The sequence below is a fragment of the Silurus meridionalis genome, chromosome 12, assembly GCF_014805685.1.
Source record: "Silurus meridionalis isolate SWU-2019-XX chromosome 12, ASM1480568v1, whole genome shotgun sequence".
Lineage (NCBI taxonomy): Eukaryota > Metazoa > Chordata > Actinopteri > Siluriformes > Siluridae > Silurus > Silurus meridionalis.
In genome coordinates this window covers 16,060,405-16,077,614 of record NC_060895.1, presented here as the reverse complement: position 1 = coordinate 16,077,614, position 17,210 = coordinate 16,060,405, and the positions used below count along the sequence as shown (strand labels likewise).

The following is a 17,210-nucleotide window of genomic DNA, read 5'->3' as shown; positions in this document are numbered from 1 at the left end:
AAGAAGCTTGTCTATGATAAATGTCCAAGATAGGACCTGGATGGGCTTCTTATTTGGGCTGCAGGGTCTTGTAACCCTGGAAATTAGTATTTTCCAAACCATGCAGATGTTTAGGGATGCTCGATACTCAATAAATTAAAGAATACAAGGTGTGTATGAAGAATCAGGGAAATAATCTAATTTCAGGAGATCTGCAGACTTCTACAGAGAAGTGAAGCCCTGAGGGGAATTAGATGGAAAAATATTCTTGTCAGGCTAATAAAATCACTGGCTGGAGATACCAAGAGAGAGAGAGAGAGAGAGAGAAGGAGAGAGAGAGTAATTAGAGGCAGTTACACTCATGCCCAGTGAGATCTTTAGATTGTTTTAACACACCGATTCCTCAGCTCTGTCTCTCCTCCCCGTTTCTCACGTCTACACACAGACCAGCCGCAGGTTTTACAGCGAGACACAGGAAGCAGCGAGAGGAACATTGAGCGCCTTCAAACTTTACATTTGACTGAACTGCAGCGTCATTATCCTGCGTCCAAAAAATACGCCACAAGCTTTATTATTATTTTTATTATTTTTAACTATATAACTCTTTTTTGGTTTTGAGTTATGAAGCTGAGATATTGGCTCAAACCTAAGTGAAGGGGAAGTCACGCTGGTGCCGGGTTTTGACATCAGCGAGTTCCTCGCGACGGCTGGAAGCAAGTTTTTAACCTGAGAAGAGACTTGTTTAAGGACCTATTTGATCCATCATTAAACTATGAATATGAATTGATTATTATTGTTATTATCATTCATCGTTATTAGTATCATCGACTCGGCTGATGTCACGGTTGATGTCAGAGAAACAGAAATGGAAATTCCGCTGACAGGTGCGTGATTCCTCTTATTATCTTCTAATCTTCTTCTCCAGTGATATTAATCTACATCTCTGTGCACGTGTCTGTTGTTTAATACTTTTCATTATAAATTACTGCTAAAGTTCTGATAAGAATGTGTATAATGATGATCATATGCTAGATTGATAAAATGCTTTTATGTGCTGATAGAGTTCAGGGCTTTATTGGAAATCCTGAGTATGAGACTAGGATGAACTTGTACCCTCAGTATATCAAACTGATGTATATAAGATGTAAGACTTGATATAACATATAAGCTCTTTGTAAACGTCTATTGAATATAAATAATAATAATATTAATAATATTATGTTTGCACTCTATTCCAGTTTTCCTAGGCTCAGGGTAAGAGCAACTCAATGATGAATCCAAACAATACATGTGAAAATTTCACGCGCATTAATGTGCACAAGAACCCTGGAAACCTGGTGGTCAGTGCTATCATGTTTCTTGCTGGCGTGGTGGGCAATCTGCTAGCTCTGGCCATTCTCGGGGTCCACCAAAAGGAACGGCGAACCAAATCCTCCGTTTTCTGCATCCTTGTAACAGGACTGGCTGTGACGGATCTGGCAGGGACGTGTTTGCTTAGCCCACCGGTGTTTGTGTGCTACGCGCGTGCTACCTCCCTGGTGGGCTTAACTGGTGACATGCATCTGTGCATCTCTTTTGCCTTTGCCATGACTTTCTTTGGCCTGGCGTCCATGCTGATCCTGTGTGCCATGGCAGTGGAGCGGTGCCTGGCCATCAGCCACCCGTATTTCTACTCCAAGCATGTACGGCGCCACTTTGCCAAAGTTGCACTTTTTCTTATCTACCTTTTTTCAGGTGCCTTCTGCCTGCTGCCCATCTTTGGCATTGGCCGCTATAAGCAATACTGCCCTGGTACATGGTGCTTTATTAAAATGGAGGCTGTGGGTGAGGATGAAGACGAGGAGAGACGCACACTCGCCTTCTCCCTCTCTTATTCCCTGTTAATGGCCTTGCTCATTGCCGTTGTCTTTGTCTGTAATGGCTCAGTCATCGTCAGCCTGTGCCGCATGCACCGCAGTCAGATCACACGCCGAGGTTCTGTGGTCTCGACAGGGCGCAAGAAAAGGCTTAGCACCTGGTTTGGCCAGGGTGAGGAAGAGATGGACCATCTGGCGATGCTGGCCTCTATGACTATCATCTTCGTCATTTGCTCCTTGCCTCTGACTGTGAGTACATAAGCAAGTCATATCACACTCTTTGCTACTTTATAGTTAGGTTATATGGATTTAAAGCAATAAAGTTATGTGATGTGGAGAATATTGTAAAACGCTACTGTACAATAGTTGTATTGCCTGGAAATAGAAAACAAAATAAGACGTGATGTTTTGGGCACAAACATTTTTTTTCTGTTTTCAGTTTTTCTCAGGGCTTCAGCTTTAATTAATGAAGCTGAACAATGGGGTAAATTTCTTAACATTTGTAAATTGTATTGTCTGTGAGCATTCAAGTGCACCAAGGCACTTTTAACAGTGCATATCATTTCTAGATATGGCAACAAGTTTAAATCCCCAAATACTAACAGGATCAGTGGAGGAAATGGTTTGCCAATAATTTTGGCACCTTGGTATAAATGCTACATGACAAATTATTAATCTCAGTGTTTACTATCTACGTTAAAAATAGGTGTGTCTTAGTTTTTTGACATATTGCGTAACTTGTATAGTAGGTTTTGCAAGCTGCTGTCAGCTCTGTTGAAGCCTTTCATATAACTGAACGGCTTGATTCATGTTCGAGAACCTGGAAAAGTGGATTAGACCAACTCAATTTACACATGACTGTCTCTGTGTCATGCACGTGCCGAATCCTAGTATATCATAGCCACCGTTAAACTCTTTTATGTGGATCTTTTTAGCAACTCCTTTTTATTGAGTATGAAACAGGAATTGACATTGTTACTTAAACATACTTAGTTACATGAAAATATATTTACAATGAAATCGTTTTCTTGCTGTGTTTTTTTTTTTTTTGCAGCGTCTGCATTTATTAGATCTTAGTTGAATATATTATAATTGAAGGTGGTGTTAAACATTTCCAGTTGTTTTGTACATTTGATTTTGTACTTCCTATTTAATATTGTACATATGCGACTTAGACATTTCATATAATGCACATGCATGTAGTATTTATCCTAAGAGGTCCTAATTGTAGAGTATTTGTTGCATTGCACAAATTATCACCCAAAAAGACTTCTAATGAGAAATATAATTTTGGGTGGTTAACCAGCCACAGTACAGAGGTTGCATTGACAAAAGGTGGCTTTGGAGTATTTGTGCTAATACTATTGCTTGTTATGTAATACTTCACAGTAAACAAAACACAAATAGGTTAAATCGATATGGGTAAAGCAATACTAGCACTAATGGTTGGGATCCCCTTTTGTCCAAGAGAAACACTATAGTCTTGGTATTATTATCCTGTAAGCAAATAGCTGCCCCATTGTAGTCCCTTTACAAACACCAAACACTCTCATAAGCTACTCATTCTTGAATTTATTATTACTACTACACAAAGTGACCTGGGTTAGTATGTTACTATGTTAGTATTAATCCTAAGTACATTTATTCCTGCCAAATTTGACTGGTGACTATTTGCAGATGAAATAAAACATTTAAGAAATTAACCACTGTCAATCACTGCTCTAGGCTTTGTGGCATCAATATATACATTTCCAACACTAGACCGTATACTATTCCAACAACTATTGTTTACTGCAGCAGCAGTAGAGCTTAAAATACTATGCTATTCAGTTTCTTAGACACTAACTAGAAACGTAGATACAGATGAATCATAAAGTAAGTAATGTCTTGCTGAACATACATCAGAATTAAGGAACGTGTGAATATTTCAGAAACTGCTCATGTCCTGGGATTTGTACATAGTCTCTTGAGTTTACACAGAATAGTACAAGAGGAAACCCCCCCCACTGGATTAGCGGCAGGTCTGTGGATGGAAACACCTTGACAAGAGAAGCCAAAGTGTATACAGTATATATACATGTGTATAAAGTGTATATGTGTGTGTGTGTGTGTGTGTGTGTGTGTGTGTGTGTGTGTGTGTGTGTGTGTGTGCATGTTGCTTTGTTGCTTTGGCATGAAGCACTAATGAGGACACTACAGATCTATTAACGGAATTGTTTAAACAGATTGAGGATAAGAATAACTTGGAAACATGCTGTGGCACGATGAATTCCTCTATGGAATTTACCACCAACAGACATGCCAACTGACATGGGAAAATTCTACCAGTGGCAGGAAAATTTGGAATTAGCTAGAGGCACTAATGGTCAAACAAGAGCAAAAACATTAACTGAAAGAGAGCTGTTCCATATCAGATTGTGCAAAGAGTTCAGGAGATAGAAACAAGATGCACAATGTAGCTATAAAAAACATACACTGACAGACACTCTAGTGGAAGAGCAATATGGGTTACTTCCCAAATCCAAGTCCAAATTAGTTGATCTTTAAAAAAAAGAGCCATAGAAAATAGGCCATAAACAGTATGATTCTTTGGGAATTCCATATAAGGGTATTTAAACAAATAATTCATTCATGCAGAGAGAGTGTTAGGAGATAAAGAAGAGAAAACAGTAGTAAACATCGGAGAGATGTGTGGCAATCCTTATTAATATGAACAAGATAGTCATACAGAACAAGATAACAAGAAATCCTAGGATTGTTATTAGGAACTTGTTGAAGAGAATGTGAAACTTAAATGCAAGAGCAGACATTTTGAGACAGAAGAATTGCCCTAAATGATAATGAAATAATAATATTAAACATTACCTACATACACTCACTTAGGTCTCTTTATTAAGAACCTGCACATTTATTCAATTGCTCAAATAGTCAATTATATGCCAGCAGTGCAATACAAAAACTATATCATATATTTAGAGCATCACAGAATGATAAAACCACACTGTCTGTGGCCTGGTGGTTGGTGCCAAACAGGCTGGTTGGAGAGTTTCAGAAAATTCTGATCTTTGCACACAATATTCTCTATAGTTTACACAGAATTGCGCAAAATAAAAGTTTTGTTGATGTGTAAGGTCAGAAGACAATGGCCAAATGATTTGAGCTGACAGGAAGGTTATTATAACTAAGAATTACTGCGCTTTACAACCATAGTGAGTTGGTATGCATTGCAGAATGCAAAACATTTCAAACCTTGAATAGTTGTGCTACGAACAAGAAAACCCCATTGGTTTCCACTCCTATCAATCAAATTCGAGTGGGCACAGACTTACAGCTGACAGTTGGGCCAGTTGAACACTTTATTTCAACAAGAATTTGAAGTCTGGAAAAAACAAATCATTTGGCAGATACAGCATGAATCCATGGAACCAATCTGCCTTGTGTTAGCAGTTCAGACTAGTAGTGGTGTAATTGTGGGAGAATGTTTTCTCTGAACATTTGTCCTTTTAATAGCAATTAAGCATCTTTTGAATGTCATAGGCTAAGTATTGCTGCTGATTTAGTTAATCTCTTCATGGCTACAACATCATCTTATAAGGACTGCTTCTAGCTTGATAATGCCCAATGTCACAATGCATAATTCATACTGGATATAACTCAAACTGGTTCCATGAACAAGACACTTAAGTACTCCCTCCAGTCAATGGATATGAACATCTTTGGGATGTAATAACAAGGGAGAACTTGAATGTGCAGGTGATTGTAAAAGGATAAGCAGTGTGTTTTTAATAAAGAGGCTGAAGAGTACATACTGTATATACAATGTATGTAAAAAAACATGCAAAATTTGTTTAACCTTGTTTCAGGTTACAGCTTGTTGTAGACATGTTGGATTTTTGGCAGAGTGAGTTCACACAGAGCCCAAATCTACCAGGAACATATGTATTTTCTTTTCTTTTTCTTTCTTTTTTTTTTTTTTTTTTGAAATATATTAAACAATACGTTTCTAAACAAGAAATTAGAATAATTGCATTCATGTGACAGATATCTTTCTGGTTTTCCTATATTGTAGATATAACAATAATTATCTAAATTGTCAATCGAGTACTTGACATTTCAGACATAATAACAACAATTGTTAATTTTTGCTACAATAATGAAATTAGTTTACAAAAAAAACCCCACACAGCTGAATAGAGTGTTGTGTGTTGCCATACTAATAGACTGTAGTACTTCTACTACCAATTTCAGTGTTTAAAGTATTGAAATGTACCAGTGCTGTCATATTAAAAATCACCACTCTTGGAACACTGCTTGTCCAATCAAATTAGTGGAACAAAACTAACTGTGGCCTTCTCAACTGACATCAGAACCTCACCTCACTTGCAACTAAGTGAACACAAATTAATACGGACAGTTCTGTAAAAAGCTAATAGAAAGTTAACTAAAAGTCTTCCCTGATCAGTAGAAACTTATATTGGCACAAAGACACCATCAAAGGCTTATTAATGTCCATGGTTTCGGAATAGAACATGTTAGTGCTGAATAGAACATGCTGTAATAGTCAGGTGTCTACATACTTTTAAACACATGGTAAATAAAGATCATCAAGATACGTGTTTAGGAAACTTTGTAACACAATTATTTACCAGTAATATATTGCGATATTGAGCATCTGCTGAGAGTAGTATCACCAAAGAAAAGGTCATCTGGGTTGATTCACACCTTTTATAGTGTTTTAATTTGTCTTTATAACGTTCTGAAGCAAACATTGAGAGCGTTCGATATGCAGAACACGATATCACCTTAGCCTACAGGTGTTTTATTGCAGCCTTGAACATTTGTCATCTGAGCTTAATTTATAGCTTGTCTGCCTTTGCGACTGCTGTTTGCTCAACAAACGAACACCTACATTAGCCTTGACTCTTATTGCACAGTGTCCTGTGCTGTTTATAAATCATTTTTTTTGCAACCACAGAAAAATTTGTAATGGACACAAATCCACTAGTTTATGGCACCTGTGGTTTCCCGTTTTTTTTTTTCCCTGTTCCTTTATAGGTTTTAAGCTGTAAATCCTTTAAAGGTTAAATGTGCATGAAAGGTTCTCATCATTAGGACAGGTGGCATGGTTGCCAAGCCTTTTTCCATTGCAGAGGCGGACACTCATTATTTTCAGCTCGCTGATTTATGAAAAAAACACCACTCACATTATAGATTATAGACTGTCAAACTTCACCGTCTATGTAAATGCATGGTCTTGCATGTGGTAAACAGCAGATTTTACCAGGCATATGTACATTTTGCAAACAGGATGTAATCAATGTTTGTACAGGTGATGTGTGAAACAAAATATATTAGGATTATTAACATGGTGTTTGATTAAAAGGCCAAACCTTTTTCTAACAATGATGTTTAACAAAACAAACCATTACCCAGGAACCAAAGGTTATATCTTATAACGATGTGTTAAGTGTAAGGCTTGGTTTCTAAAAAAGCTCAAAATATATTTTTGAGGAAGTACATGAGTAAAAAGCGAGTTGTTTTTACATGAAATGTATGTTTGCAGTTTATGTTAGTGATTAGTGTTAAAACCCAGAAGACAAAAAGCAGAAGCAAAGTTTTGTACATGGTACAGCCTTTCTCTTCATAGGTAATTATTTATAATTATTAACTTATAAAGTTTAATTAGTAACTTTAAAATGAACCAACCCTGAACAGGATTAAGTGGTTTATGAAGATGAGTACATAATAATATAATAATATCGAGACCAACTGTACATCAGATTAGAAAAAAACGGTCACAAATCTTACTCTGTTTATCAACTATTTTTTGTCATAACACTTTGGTAATAGCTGTGATGCAATGATGTCCCATTAGGGTGTGTCACTGCTACTTGCTCAGGCTCCAGATCCATCACAATGTTACCTAGGTTACAGGAGATGATTGATTAATGATTGAATGAATAAATGGATAAATTAACAAATTGATCTTAGAACATAAATACTGCAGGTTCATCCTTTAAAGACTAAAATGACCCACAAGCTTCTGTTTGAAACCCTTTTTCTTCCTTTTACATACTGTACATCCTTTTGTTATTTGCACAGCTCTATGCTAATGCACAATTATACTTATCAGCAGTCCAGACTCACTTTCACATCAACAAAACAGCTTTCACTCTTGGGCTATTTTTTTTTATTAGCTAACATAGTTCTCTTTAACCATATTAAAATTGATCGGCAGCTCTTACCCACTGGCCTTACTAACTGTTGTCTACATTGGTGCATATCATCAGTAAAATCAATATCTGAGTAAATGTATCAGAGTTCAAAGAGCTGTGATAATGTCTGAACCTTTTGTTTTAGAAACCTTTCCTTGCTAATTGGTTTATTTTGAGTATCAAGTAAGGATTAGGCCTTGTACCCTTTATATGAAATGTATTATTTAAAAAGTCCATGCCGATCCAAATTTATCTTTATGTTTTTTATTAATGACTCAACAGTTTCTATGATTGCAAAACTGGGATTTGGATAAAATGACTTTAAATGGAAAGACCTTTCAGACCTTTAAAGCTTTAATCAGTTATTGTTTGTTGATTTGAAGCGTTTTGGGATATTGTACATTGAGCTAACCCAGAGGGAAAAAAAACTATAATGATTTATAATAAATACACTGAATAATGGCACTGGATCTGCTCCAATGCATAAACATAAAAAAAAAAAACATTCAAAAATACATATTGGTCAAAGTGATTTCTGTAACATCAAAGCCATAACAAAAAGCACATTATTTTCCTGGCTCCACAAGAAACATACAATTTGTCAAAAACTTGGAAACTTATGTTGTGTGTGTTATTTGCAAAATGGCTGTGTTGAAAGATGAATTGACATTTGGATTCAATTTCTATGAGGACACAATCAGATACGCTTTCTATGCACATGCTAACAGAATGAGCTTTTTGGTTCCTCATCCATCCATAACACTTCATTCATTAGAATGAATGTAAGTAAAAGGAATGTGCAAGGAGTAACACATGAAGAGGCATGTTGTTATGGGAAAGTAATAAATGATGGGCTGGTCTGGTGTAGCCCCATGTGAAGATGACAGTTTTTCTATAAAAGCATTCAAGTATTTATCCACAGTCCTCTTCGCTCTGTCTTTTAAGTTTTCCTTTAGCAAAAATATTTTACATATTAGTGTCACAAAACATCAACACTAAAGACTGCTTTAATTATTGGTAAAAAATAGATGTCTTATTACAAAACTTCAGCGTATGAACGATTATATTTAGAAACAGTATTATGATACAAGTTGATTTAAAATAATTGCTGTTCTTTTTGTTGCAATTATGACTAAGGCCAAAGGTTATGTGTATATTTAACCACTAATCCCAAACCGCTGAAACGATTGTAAGAAATGCTTACAATTATGGTTGTTGTGGATCATTGAAAGCATTGAAGGTGTGCTCCAAAAAATCCTTTGTTTGTAGAACATAGTGCTGGGCTGCTTGCTTTCATTAGCTAAGTGATTGATCAGCAATCTTCTAAACTACTGATATTCAGGATTGCCATTCATATTAAGACCCATAATCCATTGAGATCAATAATAGATGAGATAAATTGGTGATCATTATTGGTGTGTGGTAATCTTGTTTCTAGCTCTATAATCTATATATATAATCAAACAAACTAAAGAATTACGGCTGCCCTATTGTTGATGATATCAGGAATGTTTTAATGAAAGCGGATTATGTGGTTGTTATGGATGACTGGAAAGTCTTTTCATTCGGTGATCATCTTGTCAATGTTTTGGGCAGGTGTTTTCAGTCATACAAAGGGATCACACACACACACACACACACACACACACACACACACACACACACACACACACACACACACACACACACAGTTGTGCTGTGTGGATAGACATTTCTTCATATCAAAGCACCCTATTTCTGTTCATTCTTCAGTGTAAGACTGTTAGACCATCAGAAGTCTATTTGCAAATGTGTACCTAATCTTAGTATTAGCATTAATAGATATAATTGTATAAAATATTATATCATGTTATGTATGTTTTAATGTATAATATAAAATATCTGTCATTATGTGTAGACTTTCCATTTCAAATGTATATTCCATTGAAGTTTAAAAGTTAAAAGAAAAACCATGAAAATAATTTTTTACTTATAAAGTACTGCAAATGTTGTAGATAATATATTTTAACTTTCCATAAAAAAGATGCTATTAATATAAGACGGTTTTATGACTTTCTGAAAATTTACGAGTGGCAAAGCATTTCTGTTTTATACATAGTTGCTGGATAATGGGATATTTTGAAGTAGTTGCCATGTATTTAATAAATGATGTTGTTTTAAGTTCCGATTATAGAGGGAGTGTTATATTGCAGTGGATTTAAATCATATCCACTGCCTGTGTTTTGTTTGCCAATTTCTAATCTGCACAATATTTACTTTTATAGTCACACAGTGAACATCAAATTCCCTGGGGGATTTTCTTATCTGAAAGAGTCTGTTAACCTTATTTAGTCTCATCATTTATCAATAGTGGCCTTTAACTTTGTGGGCATTTTATTGTGTCTGAAGAAACTTTGAATACTTTGCTTTTTTTTTTTTAATCTTTAAGGAGTCCCTTTAATGAAACTGACTTCATGTCATATTAATAATCGCTGTGCAGGAATACTGTTCAACTGATGATTTTATGATGTATATACACCAATCAGCCACAACATTAAATAACACTTGCCTAATAGTGTGTAGGTTCGTGTTTTACCATGAAAAACAGCTCTGGCCCATCATGGCATAGACTCCACAAGATCTCTAAAGGTGTGCTGTGGTATCTGGTGCCAAGACATTAGGAGGTAAGCCTCCTTGAATATGACCTTTTTGTCCAGTTCATCCCACAATGCTTGAAGATCTGGGGAATTTCAAGGCTAAACTCATGTTGTCATGTACCTCAAAACATTTCTGAGTATTTTTTGCAGTGTGACAGGGCACAATACATTGCTGAAGGATACCACTGCTAATAGGGAATGCTGTTGTCCTGAAGTGGTGTATTTGGTCTGCAACAATGTTTAGATAGGTGGTATGTGTCAAAGTAGCATCCAAATGAATGCCAGGGAGCAAGGTTTCCCATCAGAACATTGCCCAGTGCATCACACTGCCTCTGACACCATGAAGGAAAATCAGTGTATGAATGTGTGTGTGTGCCCCGATATGGACTGCTAGGAACTAGCAGGAATAAGAACTAATCTAGACTTCCAGTGTACAATATTCCTGGAACAGACTCTGAATTCACAGCAACCCTGATCCGGCATAAAGCAGTAAATGAAGAACAATTATTTTTAACTTATCTAATTAAATCAACTTATAGTGCTTGTTCTAATTTAAAGCTGGATATATCTCAGTTAATTGCTGATGTTTGTAAATATTATAACTCTGATATTGTCTTCAGATGACTGTGTGAATGCTTTTCTGTTTCCACATTCAGGAACCACCACAAATTTTAGTGAAAATCTCAATCCCCATTATTTGCATTTGCAGTGGATTAGTTGCGTACAAAATGTCACATTTCCATTGTAATGCACTTGATGCACCTAATTGAAGCTTACATTTCACCAAAAATTAGTTGAAATTGCACATCATATACACTGATCCATACACAATCATGCTTGGTGCTTGCATGGTACTCATGGACAAGTAAAATAGGTCATGAGAGAAGTCACATTTTTTATTTGAGCTGTTTGTAATTACCGTAATTTCCAGACTATTAAGCACACCCAAATATAAGCCGCACCCACTGAATTTTACAAATATTTTTATTTTGAACATAAATAAGCCGCACCTGTCTATAAGCCTACATTGAAACTAATGAACTTTACACAGGCTTTAACGAAAGACAGTGACTGTTACACGGCTTGTATCTAAACAGTAGCCTACCAAGAAAGTCATTGTTCACTGTCTTCCTTCTTCCTTTCACAACAATTTCTCTCGAGAGTTTTTCTTTTGGCATCGTCGTGTGTTTAAAAATCACCCTCTGTAAATCTTTTCTCCCGATGCCGTGCAGCTCAGAACACAGGTGAAGTGCGTTTTTTCATGCCCGGTTGTTTTCAGCGTGACGAATGATTCACATTTCCTGTAGACAGTCCGAGTGAGCGGCAGGTCAAACGTCAGAGGAACCTTATCCATATTTATGATGTGGTGTCGGCCCGATTCAGTGGGAGCGCATCTGATTTAATATAAAGAGTTTCATTGGTTCACCTGAACCCGTTCGACAATTTCATTGGTCTAATGTTATGGGGCTCAGTTTTTTGGTATGAAGATTGTGAAACCGGGAAAAACCTAGGAAAAATCAATAAAAAAGCCGCTTCAGTGTTTAAGCCGCGGGGTTCAAAGAGTGGGAAAAACTTAGCGGCTTATAGTCCGGAAAATACTGTACAACTGGCCTCATTCCACACTGACACAGTAACACGTACGAGATGTTTTAACCAAAATGAAGCACACTCAAACCGGCAGAGCTAGCATAACATGATCTGTGGATCAAATTAATATTATCTTAATTCTTATGCAATGTGTCGGCTTTGAATACTGTGGGGTCAAAGACAGTGTGAGCTTGAGAGGAACGGTGAATTTGGAGGTGTGTGTTTGTACATGTATAGCTATTAAGGAAAGTGACAGCTGCTGCTATAGAACGTTACTGGAACATCATTCCAGTAAGTAGGTGGATCTTTAGACTTGTTCACCATGTTATTACAAACAGTCACTGATGACATGTTCAATTAAGTCTCCCCCATGGTTAATAATCATGATGTCAGCAACTGCAACATCTGGAAATTACTCTTAAAACAGGAACAGCTAAAATCTTTTTAAATATTCTCTTCATAATATTTATGGCAATACACCCCTTTGGCAATAAATAACTGCTTAATAACACTTGTGGTGGTGTTTAAATACACCAGCCCACAGAACTGATCTGTCATGGAGCCAGACAGGATCTAGAGGGACAAATCCTTTCCAGAGGTGTGTCCCTTTGTCAACTTTTTTTTGTCAATAGGTGCCATACATGTTTATACATGTTCAATTTTTTTATTATTCAATAATTTTTTATTTCAAGGCTTAGAGTTTTAAACTGAACAGGTGCAGTTTATGCATCTTTTATGAGACAGTTGTATATTTATTTAATGGCCAATAGAGAATAGAGTGGTTTACATGCAACAAGTCTTTCCTGGGTTTATGGCAAACAGAAATATCATGAAATATGTGAGGTACCCTCATGTGTATAATAGAACACTATAATTGTAGAAATGATTAATTGCCTAGTTTTGCTATGCTGAATTGTGTAATCTAGTCAGTTGTTTGTTTTACACATGCTGTATACACTATGACATGTGCAGCACAGGAAAACAAACTTCCCATATGTTAAACTGTTGTTTATTTTGAGGTTCCAGGGGAAAATGTGATCACAGTAACAGAGATATCTCATAAAAAAACAAATAAACGGCTTGAGTTTAAGGCTGTTGACTCTTTAAAGAGTTGTATGAGAAATTGTCCATCTTTAACCCTAAAAGCAGCACAGGAGTCCAAAGGAAGTGCAGTGACATAAAAATATTATTTTTTGTTTCTCACAGTGGCATCCATGACGAATAGCCAGTGGGTGTGTGATTATTTTTTATTTAGTACCAGCACTGTGAATTATAATGCACCATTGTCAAAGTTATTATATTTATTATTGTGTGCCATACCATTAGTACTTTGTGACTAGCTATCTAAAAGAGTTTTAATCCAATATTTAAAATCAAGTAGGACTATAAAAAATATGAACTTGAACATAAAATTCTCTGTCAATGTAACTTTCAGAAAGAGAAAGTTTTATGAATCTTATATAATAATAAATATATTATTGTACAGATTTAAATAAAGATCATTAAAATGTACTGTGTGGGTTTTTCAAATTCAGTTAAATGATACCTGTAAACAAATTGTTTAGGGTTCTAAATAATCTTAATGGGTTCCATAAAGATTTCTTTCCCCTTTTAGACCACAGTTTTATAACTATTTTGCCTCAAACAAAGTAAAATAAACCATCAATGAATGCTACAGCAAACCAAACCAAACCAAATATCCAGTTTCACCCACAAGGACCCTTCCATATAATTTATGCTGAGAACCTTCCATGGCACTTAGGAAAATGAGTACTTCAGTACTTTTTAGGAAGCCCAAACATTATGTTGTAAGACCTTTAGTTGTGCAGTGTGCATTTGATTTTACTTTTTAATGGGTATGTTGACAGTGTGTGTGTCATCACCTATCAGTAATCGGTAGATGTTTTGCTCTTCAGGAGCACAGACCATCCACAGCGCTAAACACATTGAGATAGCCAGACCGTGCTCCTATCTCTAACGCCAACTTTTTACCTTCTAAACACTTAATTATCCTAGAAGTTAACGTTGAGGTTCTCCTGGCGTATGTTGACAGTAACAACACTAAAAAGATAAGATAAGATATACCTTTATTCGTCTCACAGTGGGGAAATTTCTCTGTTACAGCAGCAAAGAAAGAATGATTGCAAATATATAAAAAATAGACACATACTATAGTATACAGCATATACACAACACAATGTATAAATACAAATAAGGAAAGAAAACAAAACAAAACAAAAAAAACATAGACTTATGTTGCCAAGTTGCCTTGATGTAAATTGTCCTAACTTTCTTTGTCTAGGTTATTTTAGTGAGCAGGCTACCTAGTATCTACCTAGTAATTTCATGATGATTTGCTGTTTGTCATTAGTGAGCAAGACTTAAATAAGGGGAAAAGATAGATAGATATTTAGATCTCTTGATAGGGTTCCCTGTAAACCACAAGTATACTGGAGGTGTTACAGTGCCCTCCACAATTATTGGCACCCCTGTTTAAGATGTGGTCGTGCACTTCTAAAAATTCTCCTTTTTTTTAAAACAACATAGAACCCAAATGCAAAAAGAGAGAAAAATCCAACCTTTTATTTAAGTACATTACTTTGGTGGTAAAAAAATCACACATTTAGAAAAAAAAAAAACTTGAAATCATGTGTGCCACAATTATTGGCACCCCTGATGTTAATACTTTGTACAACCTCCTTTTGCCAACAAGACAGCACTTAATCTCCTCCTATAACATTTCACAAGATTGGAGAACACAGAGAGAGGGATTTTTGACCATTCTTCTTTGCACAATCTTTCTAGATCATCCAGTGTCCTGGGTCCTCTCTTATGCACTCTTCTCTTTAGCTCGCCCCACAGGTTTTCGATTGGGTTGAGGTCTGGGGACTGAGATGGCCATGGGAGGACCTTGAGTTTGTGACTGCTGAACCACTTTTGTGTAGATTTTGCCACATGTTTTGGATCACTATCCTGCTGAAAGACCCAATGACGACCCATCTTCAGCTTTCTGGCAGAGGCCATCAGGTTTTATTTAAAATATCCTGGTACTTCAAAGCGTTCATAATGCCATGCACCCTAACAAGGTTCCCAGGGCCTTTGGAGAAACAGGCCCACAGCATCACAGATCCTCCACCATACTTCACGGTGGGCATGAGGTGCTTTTCGGCATACTCATCTTTTGTTTCGCCAGACCCACTTAGAGTGTTTGTTGCCAAAAGCTCAATCTTAGTCTCATCTGACCAAAGCACACGATCCCAGTTGAAGTCCCAGTACCGCTTAGCAAACTCCAGGCGTTTACGTTTGTGAGTGTTAGTGAGAAAAGGCTTTTTCCTTGCATGCCTCCCAAACAGCTTGTTGGCATGTAGAGGCGTCTGATGGTTGTTTTGGAGACTCTGTGACCCCAAGATGCCACTCTTTGATGCAATTCTGTGACGGTGAGCTTGGGAAATTTTTTACTTCTCTTACCATCCTCCTCACTGTGCGTTGTGGCAAGATAAACTTGGGACCTCTTCCAGCCTTGTTTGTCACTGTTCCAGTTGTTTTAAACTTCTTAATGATTCCTCTGACTGTAGATACCGGCAAGTTAAGGCGGTGGCTATTTTCTTGTAGCCATTGCCTGACTTATGAAGGTCGACACACATCTGCCTTACTTGAATGGTGTGTTCTCTTGTCTTTGCCATGTTGACAAATGGGTAAGAGAATTAGGCCTCTGTGTCACGTCATATTTATACCCCAGGGAAACAGGAAATCATGATTTACTAATTAAAAGTCCCTAGATACCCTGACCAACCTTAGCAACTACAGAAAAATATATAAAAAAAAAAAAATTAAATTTTTCAGAGGAATTGTTAGGGGTGCCAATAATTGTGGGACACATGATTTCAAGTTTTTTTTTTTTTTCTAAATGTATGATTTTTTTTACCACCAAAGTTATGTACTTAAATGAAAGGTTGGATTTTTCTCTTTTTTTGCATTTGGGTTCTATGTTGTTTTAAAAAAAAGGAGAATTTTTAGAAGTCCACGACCACATCTTAAACAGGGGTGCCAATAATTGTGGAGGGCACTGTATAGAGGATCTTGAGGCCAATGTGTAAAAATATGAGATGAGTAAACATGATTGCTTATGCTTGCTTAAACTGACTTTTTGAAAATCAAACATAGTTGAATGCCAAATATGTTCATAGTCAGCTTTGGTGATCTGCATGCTGCTGTTTTGCAAGCTTACATCTAAAGATATTAAGTGAGCAAAAAATTATCTTTTGACTTTTCTTTTTTGTAACTGATTGTGTGTTTTGCTTCTATGATATAAATCAGCACTTTATCTCGTACAGGTCAGATCAATTTACATTAATGTACGTCATCGGCAAATAAATTTCCTCTTTCAGAGGATCGCAACAAAAGATAAAGTCAGAGTACTGCTACACTTAGATCGGTTTTATAAAAAATATACGTGCATTTGATAGACTGTGTGTGGTCTCTGTGATTACTAATTTCATTCTACAAACTGCAGTGTTTATTCAGTGTTAGTAAAAGAGATATAAAATTCACATATATGCGCTTCAGGAAATGTTTTTTCAATATCATGCATTTAGATTTTTATTGGATATTCAATTGACTCTGCTTTCTTACACTATAAAATAAGGGAAATACAATTCTGAATTTGGGATGGTGCAACCAATTTGTTGATGTTTAAACACATATTTTGTGCCCATTGATCATTTATTAATGCGTCTGTGTATTTGAGCTGAGCAATACAAGACAGTCTGCTTACAGTTTACCCACAAGAAGCAGAGATCCGTTAAACCTTGTTTTTTTATGTTGTTGATACTGATGTTCTGAACGGCTGCCTTTTTGTTTACCCAGAAACTAATACTCTACAACACCATCCCTGGAAGCTTTTGCTTGTCATTTATTATGTCTACACCAATGCCAGT

The 17,210-nt window shown here is 36.3% G+C and overlaps 1 protein-coding gene across 1 annotated transcript in view; it reads left to right on the top strand.

Moving 5' to 3' along the window:
- The first annotated feature begins 341 nt into the window (after positions 1–341).
- ptgir (prostaglandin I2 receptor) overlaps positions 342–17,210 on the top strand; it is a 30,111-nt gene continuing 13,242 nt past the window's right edge. The window contains exons 1-2 of the mRNA XM_046863598.1: positions 342–863; positions 1,218–2,084. Coding sequence (XP_046719554.1) covers positions 1,248–2,084 — 837 coding nt within the window. The 5' untranslated portion in view covers positions 342–863; positions 1,218–1,247. The remainder of the gene's footprint in view (positions 864–1,217; positions 2,085–17,210) is intronic.